This window comes from Pongo pygmaeus, chromosome 9, assembly GCF_028885625.2.
Source record: "Pongo pygmaeus isolate AG05252 chromosome 9, NHGRI_mPonPyg2-v2.0_pri, whole genome shotgun sequence".
In the NCBI taxonomy this organism is placed as follows: domain Eukaryota; kingdom Metazoa; phylum Chordata; class Mammalia; order Primates; family Hominidae; genus Pongo; species Pongo pygmaeus.
The window spans coordinates 133956951-133974501 of record NC_072382.2 but is presented as its reverse complement, the minus strand read 5'-3'; the positions used below and the strand labels follow the sequence as shown (position 1 = coordinate 133974501).

At 43.2% G+C, this 17551-nt stretch overlaps 1 protein-coding gene across 7 annotated transcripts in view; it reads right to left on the bottom strand.

The window, feature by feature from the left end:
* NTM (neurotrimin) overlaps nucleotides 1–17551 on the bottom strand; it is a 958823-nt gene that overhangs the window by 180387 nt on the left and 760885 nt on the right. For all 7 annotated transcript variants that reach the window (XM_054439510.2, XM_063671630.1, XM_054439513.2 and 4 more), the window contains exon 3: nucleotides 10435–10667. In XM_054439510.2, coding sequence (XP_054295485.1) covers nucleotides 10435–10667 — 233 coding nt within the window. The remainder of the gene's footprint in view (nucleotides 1–10434; nucleotides 10668–17551) is intronic.

The following is a 17551-nucleotide window of genomic DNA, read 5'->3' as shown; positions in this document are numbered from 1 at the left end:
GCTCCCGTCTTTACACTGCCTTCTCCTCTGTGTGTGTTCCTATCAAATCTTCCTCTGCCTCCCTTTCGTAAAGATTTATGTGACTGCATTTAGGGCCCAGGACAATTTCCCTGTCTCAAATCTTTAAACTAATCTCATCCGTAAAGACTCTACCATGCAAAGTATATTTTTGGGTTCCAGGGATTAGAATCTGATCTTTGTTTTGCCATTATTCAGACTACTACAACTAGTAATGAAAAAAAATGAATCATTTTGTTTAATAATTATAATATAATAGAAAAGAATCTTTACAGATAAATTATCCAACAAATAGTCCCTGAGCTCTATTAAATTCCAGGCACTGGGGATAGAATGCACAAGCATACAGGCCCGCTGACCTCAGAAAAAATGACATAATCAACCAGTCACACAGACAAATGCCACATTTTAAATGTGGCAAAAAGCAGGAAGAAGGGCAAGGCTCTAGCTCCTGGTGGAGGTGGGAGTGGCAGTGGTTAGCAGGTCTGGGAAAGTTCTCTATGGAAATGGCATTTGAGTCAAAGTCTGAAGGATAAATAGGACCGACTGGGTGAAAAGCAAACGAGAATTCCAGGAAGAGGGAAGGGAATGTTCAAAGGGCCTGTGACCAGAAATAACAAGAAAATATACACTAGAACAAAAATAGTGAGTCAGGACATGGCATGAACCAGGAGCAGAGGTCCCCTGGAGCCTGGCGTCCAGGACTATCAATTCCTTCATAAGGAATTGGCTCTCTTGGGCTAAAGAGAAGTCCTTGAGGAACCACCAGATTTGGTTTGAAAAGATCACTCAGGCTACAAGCGCAGAAATGAGGGGTGAGGGGCAGGCGCACAGTGGGTGTGGCAGAATCGCTATTTTCATTCTAACAGTCGGGAGCTGAAATGCCACATTACTCAATTTCAAAAGACTTTATTATTTTCCTGGCCTTCTGGGACAGCAAAGCCTGGCTCCCAAGCTTGCAGCCATCACTCTCAGCCCAGTGACTCTCCAGTGGCTGTAAGAGCTGCTGCCCTTACACACCCTACCTGCACCCCACCCCTTTGCACATCCCCATTGTAGGGACCCATCTCATCCATCCTTGTATCCATTCCAACCTCAATTTCAGGACTTGACACATGATGGTTTATGTGTGAAAGGGGAAATAATCAAAATTTCTCATCTTTCTTTCTCAGAGTAGGAAGAAATGGCTTGGCCAGTCTAGCCCTCAGAATGAGGAACAGTGTTAGCACACAGGTCCCCTCTGTGAAATCCAGGTTTTAGGACGATAAGAACACCATAAAACATGCCCAAACAAAATTGTGAGAACACAGGAGATGGTGGCAAGAGAGCTGAGGAAGAGCACCATGTCAGAAGGCCAGAAAGCCAGGAGCAATAGAGCTCCACGGAGGCGGCTGACGCTGGAGAAACGGGATGCGATCCAGACAGGTTTCTGGGAACAGGGACCCACATCAGCGGCAGGAAATGTGTGCATTCCCCGTCTAGAGGATTGCATCCATAGAAAGAAGACAGAAAAAGACAAATGGATGTAAGCACCTGGAAGTCTTTAGGGCTGGTAGATGATCACAACAATGAGGGGTGCTCTTCCGCTTCCTTGCACCTACTTGGCACCTTTCTCCAAATCGAATTATGGGACACAAAAACACTTCTATAAAAGGTATCTAATTGGGAATATCTAATCTGGAATAACTAAAATAAGGAGATCATTTTTCCAGGTAATTATCAAAATTCAGACTGTAACCCAAAACTCTTAAATCCTGAAATTTACTTCTTTCTACTAAGCTATCAAATCCCCAATGGAGCCAACACCGGGTTCATTGTGCAGACTCCCAATTAATCACAGTAGAAAGCACTACTTGCCAAGTGAAAATCCTCTATTTTGAATTCTTAATCCCCCCACCAGCTGAGTTTACCACAAAGACATGAATATATAATTGAGACATAAAGAAAACATGCCACCAAATTAAACTGCCCTGATTTTGCATCAATAAATTCTTTCTCAAATAACATGAAATGAAGATCTCTCAAAAGCAAAGTGTGGTGCTCCAAAAACTCCAGGAGTGAATTCCTCTGCTGAGCCAAGCTCTAGTGGAAGCCAATTAGATTTCATACCAATGTTAGACAATTATTTACCGCAGGCGACATTCAACAGGAATATGTCTTAACATATACTCCAAGTGGTGACACCTCAAAGCCTAAATTAGCCTGGAGATATCAGAAACAGGAAGTCTTCTCATTTGTATGAGGACTCTCAGGTAGGAGGCTGCTGAGGACCTGAGGGCTGGGGACTGCTTCTTGCAGCTGTCATTCATCCTCGGCAACATCCTCACCCTCTCTGCCATGATCATCACCATGACAGCACAAAACCCAGTACCACACCCTCTATTTGCTAGCACACAAAGAGATGCACCTTACTATACTATGGAAGAAGAATCATTATTACAAATTCAAATGTAAGACATACATTGGAGAGATTTTGAAAAGTGACGTGTTGGTAGAAAAGTCTTTGGCAATCTTTCCCCTTTGTGTCTTAACCATGCAAGAGGCATAGAACCAGTTGGGATTGGATATATTCTTTCTTTCCAATATATCTCCTTTCTACCCAAGATTTATTGACTTAGGTGTTTGTCATGCTCTTTTCCACTGATAATCTTTTGAGTATTTGTCCATTGTCAAAACAATCTAATGTGCACTTCCTTGTGAAAGAAAGTAGCATTCTAGCAGGACAACCAGAAAAAAACAAGCCTATTGGAAGCCTATCTGGTTCCACCTGAAACTGAGATGCAGCCTACCTTTCTAGCCATATATTGAGTGATTTCACCCCAGGAACTCTGCCCTGTGACCACATTAGCGTCCTCACTCTTCCTCCAACACACCATACACGTTCAGCCTTCCAAGCTTTGCACACACGATTGCTCCTGTTTGGGATGCCATTTCCTCTCAGATCCCCTAAAAAAACTCTACTGCCCATTGAAGACCCTCATGAAATATAACTTTGTAGTTTTGTCTAATCTTGAAGGTAAATTCAATTACTCTATTTCAATGTATTCATAGCATTTATACCCTCAAACATCCTAATCCCTGTTACCTTATAAGACAGATATTTGTTAGTATAGTGGTCTCCTCTGCTGGACAGGGCAGGAGCTCTGTCTGAACCTTTGTGTCCCCAGGACCTGGCTTCAAAATACTGTTAAATGGAATTCAACAGAGTCAGTAGAGTGTCTTCGATCTGACAACAGATGGATGGAAACCTTTCTCATCAACTACACCCTATGCCCTAAGAAGCTACGCATTTTAATTTTATTAAGAAGAGAGGAACAACCAGAATCTTTGGGTCTTTTGAGTGTCTAAGAATCTTCTCCTAAACAGTGATGGCATCCAAATCAGCTGCTCTTGATATTGCTGTAGACACACTCTGTATGGGTGACCTTCTGAAACCATTAGGAATACGGTAATGAGGAAAATTTTGGATATATTATAGGATTAGACAGATCTGCAGTGTTGGGTCATGAGACCATAAAGAGACCTCATCCAACCCTTAATTAAGAAGATTTTCTTCAAGTGCAGCTTGAATAAATCAGCACTCTCATATGGGAATGGGAGTCTAAAGGCATACATCTTGAAAAAGCTGATTATTCAGGATCTGGTGTTTGTCCTTTCCCCAAAATAAATGACATTTCTCACTTGGAAGCTGCAGAAAGAATGAAGATCCAGAAGGAATCAGAGCCATGTTTCTCAATCCTATGGTGTTAGAATCTGAGGCCGCTCAGAGGCAGCCAAGACTCCCTGTGGAAAAGCACCTAAGGGGTAAGAACTCAGTGGCTGCTTCCAGACTTTCCCATGGGAGCCCTAACTGCTTACCTGGAGAGATGTTGCCTGACGTCTGTTAAGTGCTTGCTGTAAAGCAATAAGGGTCATCTAAACTTTCTGCTCCATTCTCTATGAGTGGGTGTGAAAGGCTAGAACAGGGGACCCTATTTTTATCCACTCTTCTGCAAAAGACGCCAAGTTTTCCAAACTCTGTAGAGAACATTAGTACCCCTTCCCAGCCATACCAAAAGGAAAAGAAAATGCCATTATTCAACGAATATGACTTTTACTCTGGCATTTTGCTAAGATTACTTTAGTCTTTACATTTTGCCCTACTTGGCTTAGCAGACAGATGATGCTTCAGGTGAGTTTATTGAAATGTGCTCTAGCCTTTCTGTCAATTTTTGTCCCTCTGTTGTCAGTAACTGCTTCAAGAAATTTTAAAACTCACCAGGTAGAACAGAGTTGCCTCATTTGCATGCTGTCTAGATAGTGTACATCAATTTCAGGTAAAATGCCCTACTTCCTTGTCATTCTCCGGGGTGCTTTGAGGAGAGCTCCAATTTTATAGTGGAATTTAATTTCCTGACTTTTTCAAAGTTCTATCAAATTTAGATGCACAGTCTTATGACCAGACCAAATATACATTTTCATCTATTTCTTGAATGGGACAGGAAAAAGAAAGGTCATATGAAAGCAGTTTGGGATGATAAGTATGCCCCCACTATCTGTCACACAGGGCTACTGACATCTGGAGAACACAGATGTTCTCAGAAGGTGACTTCAGTCTATTTAGAATTGGATCACGATGTTTTCCTCTACCATAGACTCGCTTGAATGGGAAGTGTTGGTGCAAAGATCTGCAGAGCTCTCCGGGAGCCTTGTCCTGCCAGAAGGGCATGGTGCTTTCTGGGTGACATGTCTGGAGACGCAGAAAGCTTTGCTTTCAAAGTAAGGATTAGGTCACATTATTTCCTTTGATATTTTGTGTTTCAAATTTCCTTCAGTTCAGATTCAGAGTTGGGAGGGGTCTCTGGAGTGTAGCTACCTAGAAATTAAAAGTTATTCTTCCTGTTCTCTGAATCATAATAATGAGCTTTTGCTTGACAAGGTCAACTAATTATTCAGGTTTGGAAAGAAACACAGTTGTATATATCAAGTGGGTAAGAGAGAGAGTCAGAAACAGGGAGACAATCAAAGGTAAATGAGGGGCTGATGTGGCCATACTTCCATTATTTACAAGTCACTGCCTGGGCTGGGTGTCTCCCTAGTCTAGTCCCTTTCTCTCTGGAATTACTTTAACACACGAAGTGAACAGAATGTCCTGGCTTCTTTCCCTCATTCCTGCCCTATTCCATAGACATTTGTGTTTCCCTTCTTTACCTGAGCTTCGGAGCTGTTTGACTCCAAAGGCAGGTAATTAACTATCAAACAATAGCAGGGATTTTCAGATTAATTCTGCCCAGCAAGAAATAGGAAAACTCATTTTACCAAACAAAAGGGAGGGGCTGATTAGATACTCCAGTGACAAAAGAGAAACCTAGATAGGACCTGGAAAACTGATAAAGAGGCTAAAAGCTTTAACATTTTTTATGACACTAATATCCCTGTTTTTATAAGCACTGTATTCTACTGTTCTGTCATGCAAATGTGTCTCTAAGTGAGAGTGAAGTCCTGCAGGTACACCAGTCAAAACGGAGAAGTCAGTTTTCCATACTTGGATAAGGAGGACCTTTCTTAACACTCTGCACACAACCATGGCAGACTTTTGCTCTACCACCATTCATGGGTTCTTAGAAACACAGACGGGGCCTTTTAGACGTCTTCTCAAGCTGTCCTTAATTTGGCAAACAATTCATTCCCACTGAGTGTTTTATCCACTCTGTTTTCCAAGATGTAACCTTGTCCAAAGGAAAAATGGAGACAGTAGTATGGCTTTTTCAGATGTACAATATGCTTAGTTTGGTAGCAGGATTAAGAGGGTGAAAGGAATAAAATATTCGGCTAGACTCCAGAGAGAACCACTTATTAATTACGTTTATTAAGCAAAAAACCCTAAGGTCAAAGAGATGGAAATCATTAGACCTAAATGTTAATAAATTTTAGATGAATCTCCCCCAGTCTGGACAAAAAGATTATGTTCAGGACATGCAAATCCACGGGTGGTATTTCTTACATTTCACATTTGAAGGGAGTATTCAAGGTATCTCAAAGTCAAGAAGTCCAGGTATCTGAACTCATTCCCCTCTGTTGATGAATCAGTTTTGCCATGTGATCTTTAGACATGTTAGTATTCATCTCCCCTGAGCTCACAGGTAGAAATCTCAGTGTCCTGGTGGAGTCATCACCCCCAAGCTCACACTTAACCAACCCTTGAACTCCGCCTATTCTCCTACAGGTACATCCTTGGACTCCAGACTCTTCTCTGTCTAAGCTAACCTAGGAATTCCATTACTCCATCTTTTTAAACAATTGAAGCTAACCTAGGAAATCCATTACTCCATCTTTTTCAACAATTCTCTCTTGTTTTTAAAACAGCACCATCTTTTTAAAATTTCTATCCTCTATCCAAAATTTCACTCTCCTTTCCACAATATACCTAGCCCTTCGAGCTATGGAAAGCCATTCTAGCTTTAACATCTGCTGATCCATAATGGTAACCCCTTATAGCACTACCCAATAAAGCTTTTTACAATGGAAGTTCACACAAATGTTCTCTCTCTGCACTGTTCAACACAGGAGTGCGGTAGTTTAGGTATTTGTTCCCGTAGATCTTATGTGGAAAGTTGATTCCAAAATTGGAGGTGGGGGCCTAATGGGAGATGTCTGGCCATGGGGATGGAGCATAAATAGATAAATGCAGGGGGTGGGGCAAGTGAGTTCTTGCTCTATTAGCTTCCTCGAAAGCTGGTGGTGAAGAAAGAGCCTGGCACCGTCCCTGCTCTCTCTGGCTTTTTCTCTCACCATGCAATTCTGCATATACTGGGTCCCCTTCATGCCATGCCACGAATAGAAGCATTCTGAGGCCCTCTGCAGATGCAAATGCTGGTGCCATGCTTCTTGTACAGGCTGCAGAACCATGAGCCAAATAAACCTCTTTTTTGTGTGTGTGAATTACCAGCCTCAGGCATTCCTTTATAGTAATGCAAAATGAACTAACACAAGGGAACAATAGTCTTGCATGGCTATGGAAGCACTTCAGTGTGGCTAGTGTGACTGAAGAAGTAAATTTTAAATGTTATTTGGTTGTAGCTAATTTAAATTTAATTTAAAATAGCCACCCTGGCAAGTAGCTACTTGGCTCAGTTCTCTTGTCTCCTCCTTTCTGCTGCCTTCCCCTCCATCTCCCTCCCATGCTGGCTCCGGGGTCACCCTCCTCCCCAGGGATGCCCTTTGCTCCTAGCTTGCCCCAGACTTGCCCCATGTGGTCGCCTTGGCCTCATGGCTGCCTGCAACAACCAACCATATTGGATCAGAACCACAGGGGAAGAAAATCCAGTACAGAGAACTAAAGGGTAGATGGGATATTTGACAATAAGGGGAAAGACATACCCCTGACCTGAAGCAGCTTGTGCAATGCTGTGAGATGCCATTACCTTCCTTCTGTGTGGATTTATTTAGATATGAAGCTGACTACATATACATAAATACACATACTCACGGGCAGAATATCAATTTAGTTCCTTTTTGTTGTTGCTGTTTTTATTTCTTTTTTTAAATGGTCATAATACCATTTTGAAAACCTAATATTCCCAACTTTTATTCCAGAAGCTCAGGGCTGAATAGCAACTTCAAATCCAGAGAGTCAGCTTCTGCTAGGGGAATTAGGGTTTATGTTCGGTATAATAAACGATCCCAAGATAAATATATTTCTTTCCTTTTTTTTTTTTTTTTTTGGTAATCCAGGATAGTGGTGCATCCTCTTTCCAATACAGAAACACAAGAGTCTGGCTCTATTTAGTTTGTCTGATTGCTTTGAAGAGGGGGTCAGTTTGGCTCTGAAAAAACTATGGTCCTCTATTCATTAAAGTGTCGATAATACTCAGTCCAGGCATATCGACAGCGGATTAGCTTGGGCTGAGTCTGTGTACAAGACCAATGCCTTTTTTAACCCAGCTTGTTTCCAGATCAATACACCCATCAGCATTCGAAAATTAGCCCAAGATGAGATTCCAATACTTGAGGTAGTGTGTCATGAGAAGAGGGCACCTAGCCAAGTCACAGATGTAAACACCTAGCCGGGGATTAGACATTTTCCATTAGCTTGGACGTGAGTGAAGATTGATGTAGACTCCATCCTCTCACCCCCTCCCATCATCTCACCCCCACAAACACCCAGCCCTCTCTCTTGGAGCCCATATAAGATTGCCTGGCTCTAATTCTAGCCATTTGCTTCAATAAGCATTTATTAAATGTTCACTTTGTATCAGGCATTCTGCCAGGTGTTCAGGGCAGGGGTGTGGGGGTGTGTGTGAGTGGGGGTGGCTGAACAAAGAAAATGACAAAAATATGATCCAGTTTTCAAGAAGACATTAGCACTTTTCACAATTCCTTCCATTTTCCAGTTCCATAAGGCCCTGCTTTCTAAAGCAAATGTCTCTAATAGTTCCTAGTTCCCAGTGTCTCATTGTCAATGCTAGGCATTCTTTTCTCAACACTAAGTGTGCAGGGATTGGGGCAGGACAGGAGGGGGGCTGAGCAATAACTTCCAAAACACCACCTGGTAGAGTATGCAGATGGTGGCACTGGGGCATTCACCAGCCCTCCCCACAGAGTGGAGATTCTCAAGCATTTTTGGCCTCTCTATCCACAATAAAAAACGTATTTTACATTAAAAAATGTACACAAACTGAAATAAAGATCTCACATGGCAATACCTACTCCACTCTTTGTAATACACTCTGATACCTTCTATGCAATTCTATTTTCTTTAAAATTGCTGTTTGCATGCATCAATCCAAAAAGTACTCATTTATAGAATCATTTTTAAAAGAGCCATTGTAATTTCCTTTGGGGAAGAAAGAGTAAGCAAAATATAATAAAAACTTGGCATGACCAAACTTGGGCCACAACATGAGGGATTCCCATGTCCCCTGGCATACACTCTGCCCAGAGCCAGGTCCAGCATCACCTTGTTCTCATGTGTCCTCCTCTCAGTCCTGCTCACCCTGCCTCACTCAACAGTGCTGATCACAACCCAAGTTCCACCTTCCCCTACTGTCAAACAGCGGACCTCCCTTTCCTTCTTCCAGCTTACTTCAGTTCTTCTTTTTCAAGCTGCCTTCCTTCCTATTCTGTCTCTAACCAATCATCCCATAGTTCTTTACCCTTTTCTTGAACACACCAACAAGGGGACTGGTGGAAGGAGCCCCTAGGAGAGGAGTTTGTCACCCTGGAGCTACATGTCCTTGGTTGAAAGGGCCTCGGGATCAGCCTGGGAAAGGGCTCCAGCACTGGATATGGCATGCTGCTGCTCAGGGACTATACTGCTGACATCACAAAATAAGATATTTGGCCCACTGTAAAAGATGCTCAAAAAATTTAAAAATTACAAAAGTCCTAAAAAAGAAGAAAAGAAAAGAAAGCTCCATAGCTAATACTGAAATAGCACTTGTATGTGCCAGGCCCTCTTCTACGTGTTTTCCATGTCAGTACGTGTACAATTCAATCCTCACGTCGACCCCCTTTACAGAAAGAGAACCCTGAGACACGGTAATAACTTGATTAAGGTCTCACAGCCAGAAAGTGGCCAAGTGTGATGCCAGCTCTTGCTCACTAACTAGGAATCCTTCAACCGGGTTAAGTGTTGTCTGAATGCCCCAGGACTGGTTCTGCCTTGTGGGAAGAGGTGAGCTCCATTCCCACGGTCTGAGAGAGCAGAACCAACACACGTATTCTCTCTCTCTCACACACACACATACACACACACACACACAAACACACACACACACAAACACACATGGCCTCATGAGGTAGGAGCCAGGGGAGGAGAAGAAGGCCAGGAGAGTTGGGATGGAATCAAAACAGGGAGAATCAGACACTAGTATTACATGGGAGAAATGGCATCCAAAACCCCTGGCTGGGAGAGGAGAGGAGGTGCAAGTGAGCTGGAAACAAGCAGGTGCTTGTGAAGGATGCAGCTGAGGGCAGTGCCCAGTGCATGCTGGTTGGCTCTGCTTTCGTTCAAGGCTGGAGGGGGGCATGGCATACATGTACTTCCAAAAGTGCATTAAAAGTCTGGTTTTAAACATAACACAGTCTTCGAATTGGATGAAATCTAAAAACAAAACAAAACAAAACAAAACAAACAAAAAAAACCTAACTAAAACTTAAGGGAGAAAAAAGCCAAGAAGAGCAATAATTAAAAGATAATTTCCTGAGAAAATATATTATTGGAACAAAAATGAAAAAAAACAATTCCTAGTTCCACTCAATGAAAATGACTGGAAAATTTAGCTTCTAACTGCAAAATGACAACCAGAAATGTGCCCTGGACCCCAGATGCACAGAACAAGGATAACTCATCTCTGTTGATGAGAGAAAAAACCTCTACCCGAAGGCTTCCCAGGCTGGCCAGCCAGATCTCCCCACCAAGCCCCGCCCACCTACCTTGCACAATGAGGTGGACCCTAGAGGTCTTTGGGTGGTTGTCTGTCTGCACCGAGCAGGTGTAAGGGCCCTCGTCATACACATCCACGTTCTGGATCTCGATGCTGTACTGCGTTTGGGTGTTGCTCAGGAGGACCACGCGAGGATCCAGGCACCACTTGTCATTCCCAGCATAGAGGATGGTGCTGCGGTTTAGCCAGGCCACCCGGGTGACCCGGTTGTCAATAGTGCACCTGAAGGGAAGACCAGACAGGTACGTCAAGGGACTGAGAGATGACAGCAGCCATCAGAGGGAGGGAGGTCCTCATGGCAAGGCTAGAAGATCTTGTCTTTCTCCCTTCCCCCAACATTTCCTTTGATTTGTCAGGGGTGGACTTTTCTGGAACACAGCAAAGGCCTTATGGGATTACAGCCTCAGAATGTTGCTCAGAGCTTCTCAAACCACTTGAGCACAGAACCACTTCAAATACGATCTCAGTTATAACCTAGAGGTGCCTTGCATGCCCAGGATGGCTGGATACTTCGAATACTACCAGTCCTCCCTTTGCTCAAGGATTTGGGTAATGATAATCCTTCACATTTATGTCTAGGTGTTTAGGGTGCACTAAGTCATTCAATACTTATAATAACCCTATGAAGAATCTTTTATTGGAAAAAGCCTAGAAGAGCAGAGAAACCAAACTAAACTAGTTCTTCAAGTCACACAATAATTATGTGTTAGATCAGAGACCCAGCTTTTAACTATGAAACATCATTCCTCTCATCTCAGAATAGCAAATTCCCACAGAAGGCTTCTGCAGTCAAAACTAAATACAGACCACCACTATTGCTATTCATCTTCATTATACCCAGGGGCAGAAATGTTCGGTTACTGCTAGACTAAAGCCACTTTCCAAAATCTCAAAACTGTCTGCACATATAAAAATAGATTTTCTTTCTTTTATTTTTGCATCTGGAGTCCTTGAATTGTGGAAGCTCCCTTCTCTTTTCTACACTTTTAAATTTCCCAGCAACTCTCGCCAAGTCCTCATCATGTCTGTCTGTCTGTATTCATTTCCCTCTCTTACTACAGCAAGTCTGTTCCATGGCCTTAGGCTAAATTTACACAGTGTCCTGATCCTGACTATAATGCTGGAAATAACAATGTAGCATAGGATGTATAATGATGCCTCAAATGTATACATTATTTTGCAGTGTACAAAGCACTTTTACAGCTCAATGTCTCCTTTGATTTTTTGCAACAAATTTATGAGGTTGACACTCTTACCCATTCTCTGCTTTAAAGATCACCACACTAGGGTTCTGAATAGCCTGATGACTTGTCCAAGGAATGAGAGCTAAAAGTATAGAAGTCAGACGTCTCAGTCAAGTCTTCTCATTCCTGGTCCTATGTGAGACTCATAATGTGCAAAGGTGAATTTTTCATTGAGGATGGGTGATGGCTTCTATTGGATTCTCAAAATGGTTTGTGACCATAAAAATTCTAACAAGTGCTATTGCACACACCTGCTTCTTCAGGAGACCCCCTGTCCCCATGAGACATCCTGTACTGTGCATCCTTTCTGCTTTGCTTATGTAAATGTCTCAACATTATTGAAGGATCACTTAGGTGCAGATGGATAGTTTACTGAGAGCTCTTGTGGGAAATACTGCCCAAAAAGAAACACCTTGGCACAGGTGTCCCACAAGTTTTTTGCAGCTTATTGCATTTTCTGGCAATGCAGATGAGATGCGAGCTCTCTCTGGCACCATTCTGATACAGTATGGAAATGGTGAAGGCCTAGCTTGGAGAAGGTCTGGGGACTATCTTTCAAAGTGCGCATGGTCTACTTATATTAGAATCACAGGAGAGGTTTATTACAGATTCTTAGTCCCACCCCCATTCTACTGATTCAGAATATTTGGGAATTTATAACAACATCTCAATTGGGTCATACACACACTAATGTTTCAAAACCACTAATATGGAGCAGTGTGTCTAGGACAACTTATATCATTTGTGGGGCCAGTGCAAAATAAGAACACTGAGTATTTTGCTCAGGCATGAATAAGGATTTCAAGGTGGTGAAAACACAGCCTTAAACCAAGCACAGATTTCTATGGAAATAAACAAAGTTGTGAAGTCAGCTCCACATGTCTCTCAAGCTTTACTGTGCACATGAGCCCCCTGGGGATTTTGCTGAAGTGCAGATGCTGATTCAGCAGGTCTGAGGTAGGGCCTGGGATTCTGCAATTTTAGCAAGCTCCCAGGTGGTGCCAATGCTGATGGCCCCTGGTCATTCCTTGAGTCATATCTAGAAGTTCATATCTAGACATGAGTTTTGTGCACATTAGGGTTTAAGAAGCACTGAGCTAGCACCACACTACACAAAAGTGTGGCTGGCAAACCACCAACATCAGCATCACTTGGGTAGGAGCTCGTCAGAAATGCAATGCAGAAACTCAGGCCTCGTCTCAGAGATAACAAATTTGAATCTGCATTTTAATAAGATGTCCAGGTAACTTGAATGCACATGAAGTTTGAACTGGTCAAAAGTATGCTCCAAGCCTTTCTTGTGGCTTTGATGACAATATCCAGAATGGACTCTGAGGGTGAGCAAGAAGGAGAAAACTGCAGTCGATAGAGGGTGCACCTGACATTGTGCCTTCCCTTATGCTCCTTGCAGACCCCATGACTGCCATCTGGTACTGCCTTGTCTGAAACACGAATTTGGAACAACATAGGTTTGAAATCTCTCAAGAACAAAAACACACTTTGCAGCTTGCTTTGCTAGTAATGTATCTAGGATAGCTTATATTAATAACCTGAAGGGTGGCCACTGCTCTGACCTTCACTTGGGTCCAAGCAGGGAACTGGATGAATTCACATTCATGGTCAATGTTAATTGACTACATAATTGACTACATGCACTATTTTATAATCTCACAAACTTGGTTGGGTTCACTTATTGCCAATTTACAGACAAAATTAGCTGAGGCTAAAAAACATTAGCCATATTGACTGAAACCATGCTGATATTAAACTGTAGAAGCAGGATTCATGCCAGTTTTTGTTTTGTTTTGTTTTCCAAATTTAGTGTTCTTATAGGGCCTCCCCAAAAGAACATCTAAATCAGTTCTTCTCAAATTCACTGTGCATCAGAATCTCCTGAAAGACCTGATAAAAAAGAGATTCCTGGGACCTTACTCCATGGGTTTCTGATTCAGTAGGCCCAGGCAGGGCTTGGGAGGCTGCATTTCTGACAAAATTCCAAGTGCTGCTGATGCTGGTCTGGAGAGCTCACTGAGAACCTCTAACCTAGATGTGTGTTTCCTGGCAAAAATGAGAGTTGCAGAGTGAATAGGCACTAGGAAAGGACCCTGATATGAAAGAGTTTTCTGATACGTTACAGGAGAGAACTTTCCTGTAACCCATATGTTCTGGGAAACCAGAAGCAGAGTCCTTTATTTTCTTCCCCAGCAGCTGAAATCTGACAAGTACCAGGTGAGTGGCCACGGTGCAGGAAACGCTGACTGACAAACACTAAACTGCTTGAATAATTATTTTTGATGCCCACAACGAGGGCATCTCACAACCTCCCGATGAATACGAGAGGACTGTCCTGGGCTTCCCTGTGAGCATCTAATTATTGAAAATTGACAGAATTGGAAGCCATCCCCCAACACTGCAACACACTACAGGGCCAGAGAGGTTCGTCTGCAGATGCACTACCACTCAGAACGCAGCCAGTTTCCAGCATGGTTCTGCGGTTCCTGTGATATACTACTCTGAGAAGCTGGCACAGTTCCAGCTGTGGTTCTGAACACTTCCAAGGTCATGTTTAGATGTCCAAACTGTCACTGCTGGGTATCAGTCTTGCTGAATCCCCACGGAACGAACGCCGGCTTCTGCAGAGATGGATCACAAAGGTACCTTGGCGGCCAACTCTGTCACCCCCTCACACCTGCCCCCATCTATCTGTCTCATTTATCCAGTCTCCTCAACAATGCAGAGGACACATTGCTCCTAGGTTAAAAAAAGAAAAGTGAAAATGAGCATAATTGCTCTCCCAGCCACAGAGAAGGCTCTGGGGGTGGGACATTCAGACAACAAGTTCTCTCTTTTCAGAGACAGCCCTCGACATAGTCCTTCTACAAAACTGCTCCTGAAACACGGTACAGTATCTCACCTCTCTCAGGATGGTGGTTAACTTTGGTGATTAAGTCAGAGTGAGTAAGGTTTCAAACTCCACTGTCCCTGACTCATCCAGGTGTGGTGATTAAGTCAGAGTGAGTAAGGTTTCAAACTCCACTGTCCCTGACTCATCCAGGTGAGCTGAACTGGAGATGGCCGCTCATCAGATATTGAGGAATAGTTACAAGTCAATGCAACATAGGCCAAAAAGAGGTGGGAGATGGATGATCAAAAGGGCGGGATGTTCCCAGACCAGACCTGCAAAGCCTCTCCCCTTTTGTCCACAACCTCTAGATATACCGCCCTCCCACCGGTGGCATCCTCTCTGACCATCCTGCCACATATATGAAGAATAGAGGAACAAGCTTTGTACCCTTGAGGATTCTGGACTGGGCCCTGCAACTCCAGCTCCCTTCTGTCCTCCAGCTTCAATGTTGCCCTCCAGTTGCCCCGCACTGCAGCCCTCTGGCAGTGGCCATTAGCCTTCTGTGTCTCCGTGAATGGTTTTCCCATCAGCATCCCTCCCGCGGCCCTCCCCTCCTGTGTGTGGCCCCCGTGGACAGCCCATGGCCTAGCATACTCAGCGTCCTGGAAGAATCCAGACAAAAAGAAATAAAGCCTGGAAAAGGCATTTGCTTTCCATTTCAGTACTGAGCCACAGTCCCCTTCTTAGTCTGTGTGTGTCTGTCTGTACCATGTTCCTTTTTTGGATAAGTGTCTTCTTTTAGAGAATAGGCCTGTACTATTTGAGCAGGGATTATTGAGGGTGCCCCACCTGTGTCAATATTCACGGTGTATTTGGCCAAAAGAGGATCCAGCCACATGTGCACATGCTCACTCATGCATGGGAGCTCAGAGTATGGTGGAGAAAGAACACTGCCATACCTGTAATTTTCTGCAGCTGCACCTATTGTTCCAATGCTCTAAAAATGCAACCCTCTGTGTCCTGAATATCTTTCTGATGAATAGTTGTTTTATTACATATGCTGCATTTATACATAGAGGAAAAGCAAAAACAAATGATTAAGCAAGCCCAAGATGTGCACTGCAGAAATAGAACCATAAAAGTATGGACTCAGGTCCTGAAGCTACTTTTGGACTTAGGATGAAACAAGAGAAAAAGAGAGAGAGGGGATGGGGGGAGAGAGAGAGAGAGAAAGAGAGAGAGAACCTGGGAATTGGAAGAAAAAAAGAAGCAAAAGTGTCTGCTTGGAACCTTCTAAAGATGGGCAAAGAGAGTGTTGAAATAAGGAGACAGATTATTGAAAAAAGAGAAAAATCCAGGCTTGGCCTTTCTTAAATACACCTGCCTGAAATCTGAGGGCAATAATGGATCCAGACAGTGTGCAGTCCAACTGTTCCTTCTATCAAATGGCCCTTTAACTGCATCTGAAAGGCAGCACATCTCAAGCAATGCTTGAAGCCACAGCAAAATAAGTGCTTCCGCCCTTCGCAGCACCTGGTCACAATTGCCTCTTACCACACAGAAATGTTCCAGCTGCCCCTAAGTTTGGTTCCTCTGAGCATTCGGTTTGTGCCCCGCCCCTCCCCTCAAGCATAATAGGGGAACATCACGATGCAAATGGCTCAGAAATACCACACACGCTGCCATGGGGTTGGCGTGTACATCTTCCACATCTGGTCTCATGAGAAAGTGTTCTCTGGGGGAAGCTAATAAATTAACAAAACAGGATACTTCACCACAAAGACACTGGACATTCAGATACCAGCTAGCACCTTACTCCTTTATCGTAAGAGAAAGCGTCACTACTGAGGCTGCTAATTTTGACCCCACTGGATTTCTTTTAGACTCTAAACTTGTGTGGAAGTTTACAAAATTGATTTGGGTCATAGAAAGACAAAAATACTAGACTTAGACTCACATTGCACACTGTTCTTAACATCTCCCAACTATTACCATTTTTGCATTACATAAGAAAACGGAGGTATGCCATGGAATCTTTCCTAGCTATGAAAGTAAGAGGGCTAATCACGCCTAGGTAGAAGCAGACAGCACACTTATGATACAGGTGAAAGGATTAGGGGGAGGAAAAAGGAAACAAACAAAACCAAAAGCAGCAGCACACACACTGTACTGTGAGTCCCATACTGCTAGGAGGTAGTTGTAGTCAGAGAGAGGCTCTGGGAGAGCGAAGAGAATAGGGTCCGAAGTCTTACTGCTACAAGGAATGTCTCAGCTCTGTTCCTGATGCCCCTCAGGCCTCAGAGAGGTTATCTCACTCCACTGGGTTTCACTTAAATCACCTGCAGTAGAAATAACCTCTCTTCTTGCATGGGGTTAATGAGAAGATTAAATGGAAACATGCATGTAAATACATTCTTTTGTTTATTGTAAAAATTCAACAAATAAACCTATTGTACAGTCTGTTACATGTACTGCCTTCTCATCTTAGGGATGTAACATTGCTGACTTGATTGATTTTAAGTTCTTGAAAAGCAAGGATCATGTCTTGTTTTCACTTGTGTCTCTGCAGAACATTGTGTAGGGTACAAAGTAAGCACACAATAAATATCTGTCCACTGATTAATTATTTGATTAAAATCTCCCATCTTTCACAAACTCCCGAGAGATAAAAGACCATGAGGCCTGCATCCAATAAAGGCCCAGTTTGTGAGTATAATTATTCTGCATATCCCCACCAACCTGCACTCACAAATACAAATGCACACATCTCCCCCAACTCCTGGTCACTATGTGTGAGAATCCTGCAAGGAGGCAGTCCCCCTCCACTTCTGTAATGTCTTAGGGATAAATCAAGAAGCCTTTGCTCTGTGGACCTCCAGAAAATTCTCCATAAGCACACCTACCATCTGTCCTTCCTGTCCCTGTCAAATACAGTAGCATCCTCTCAAAACAAATTCTGTTGAGTTTGGTGGGCCATGACTTTTCTGAAATGAATGGCACAACACTTTGATTTGTAC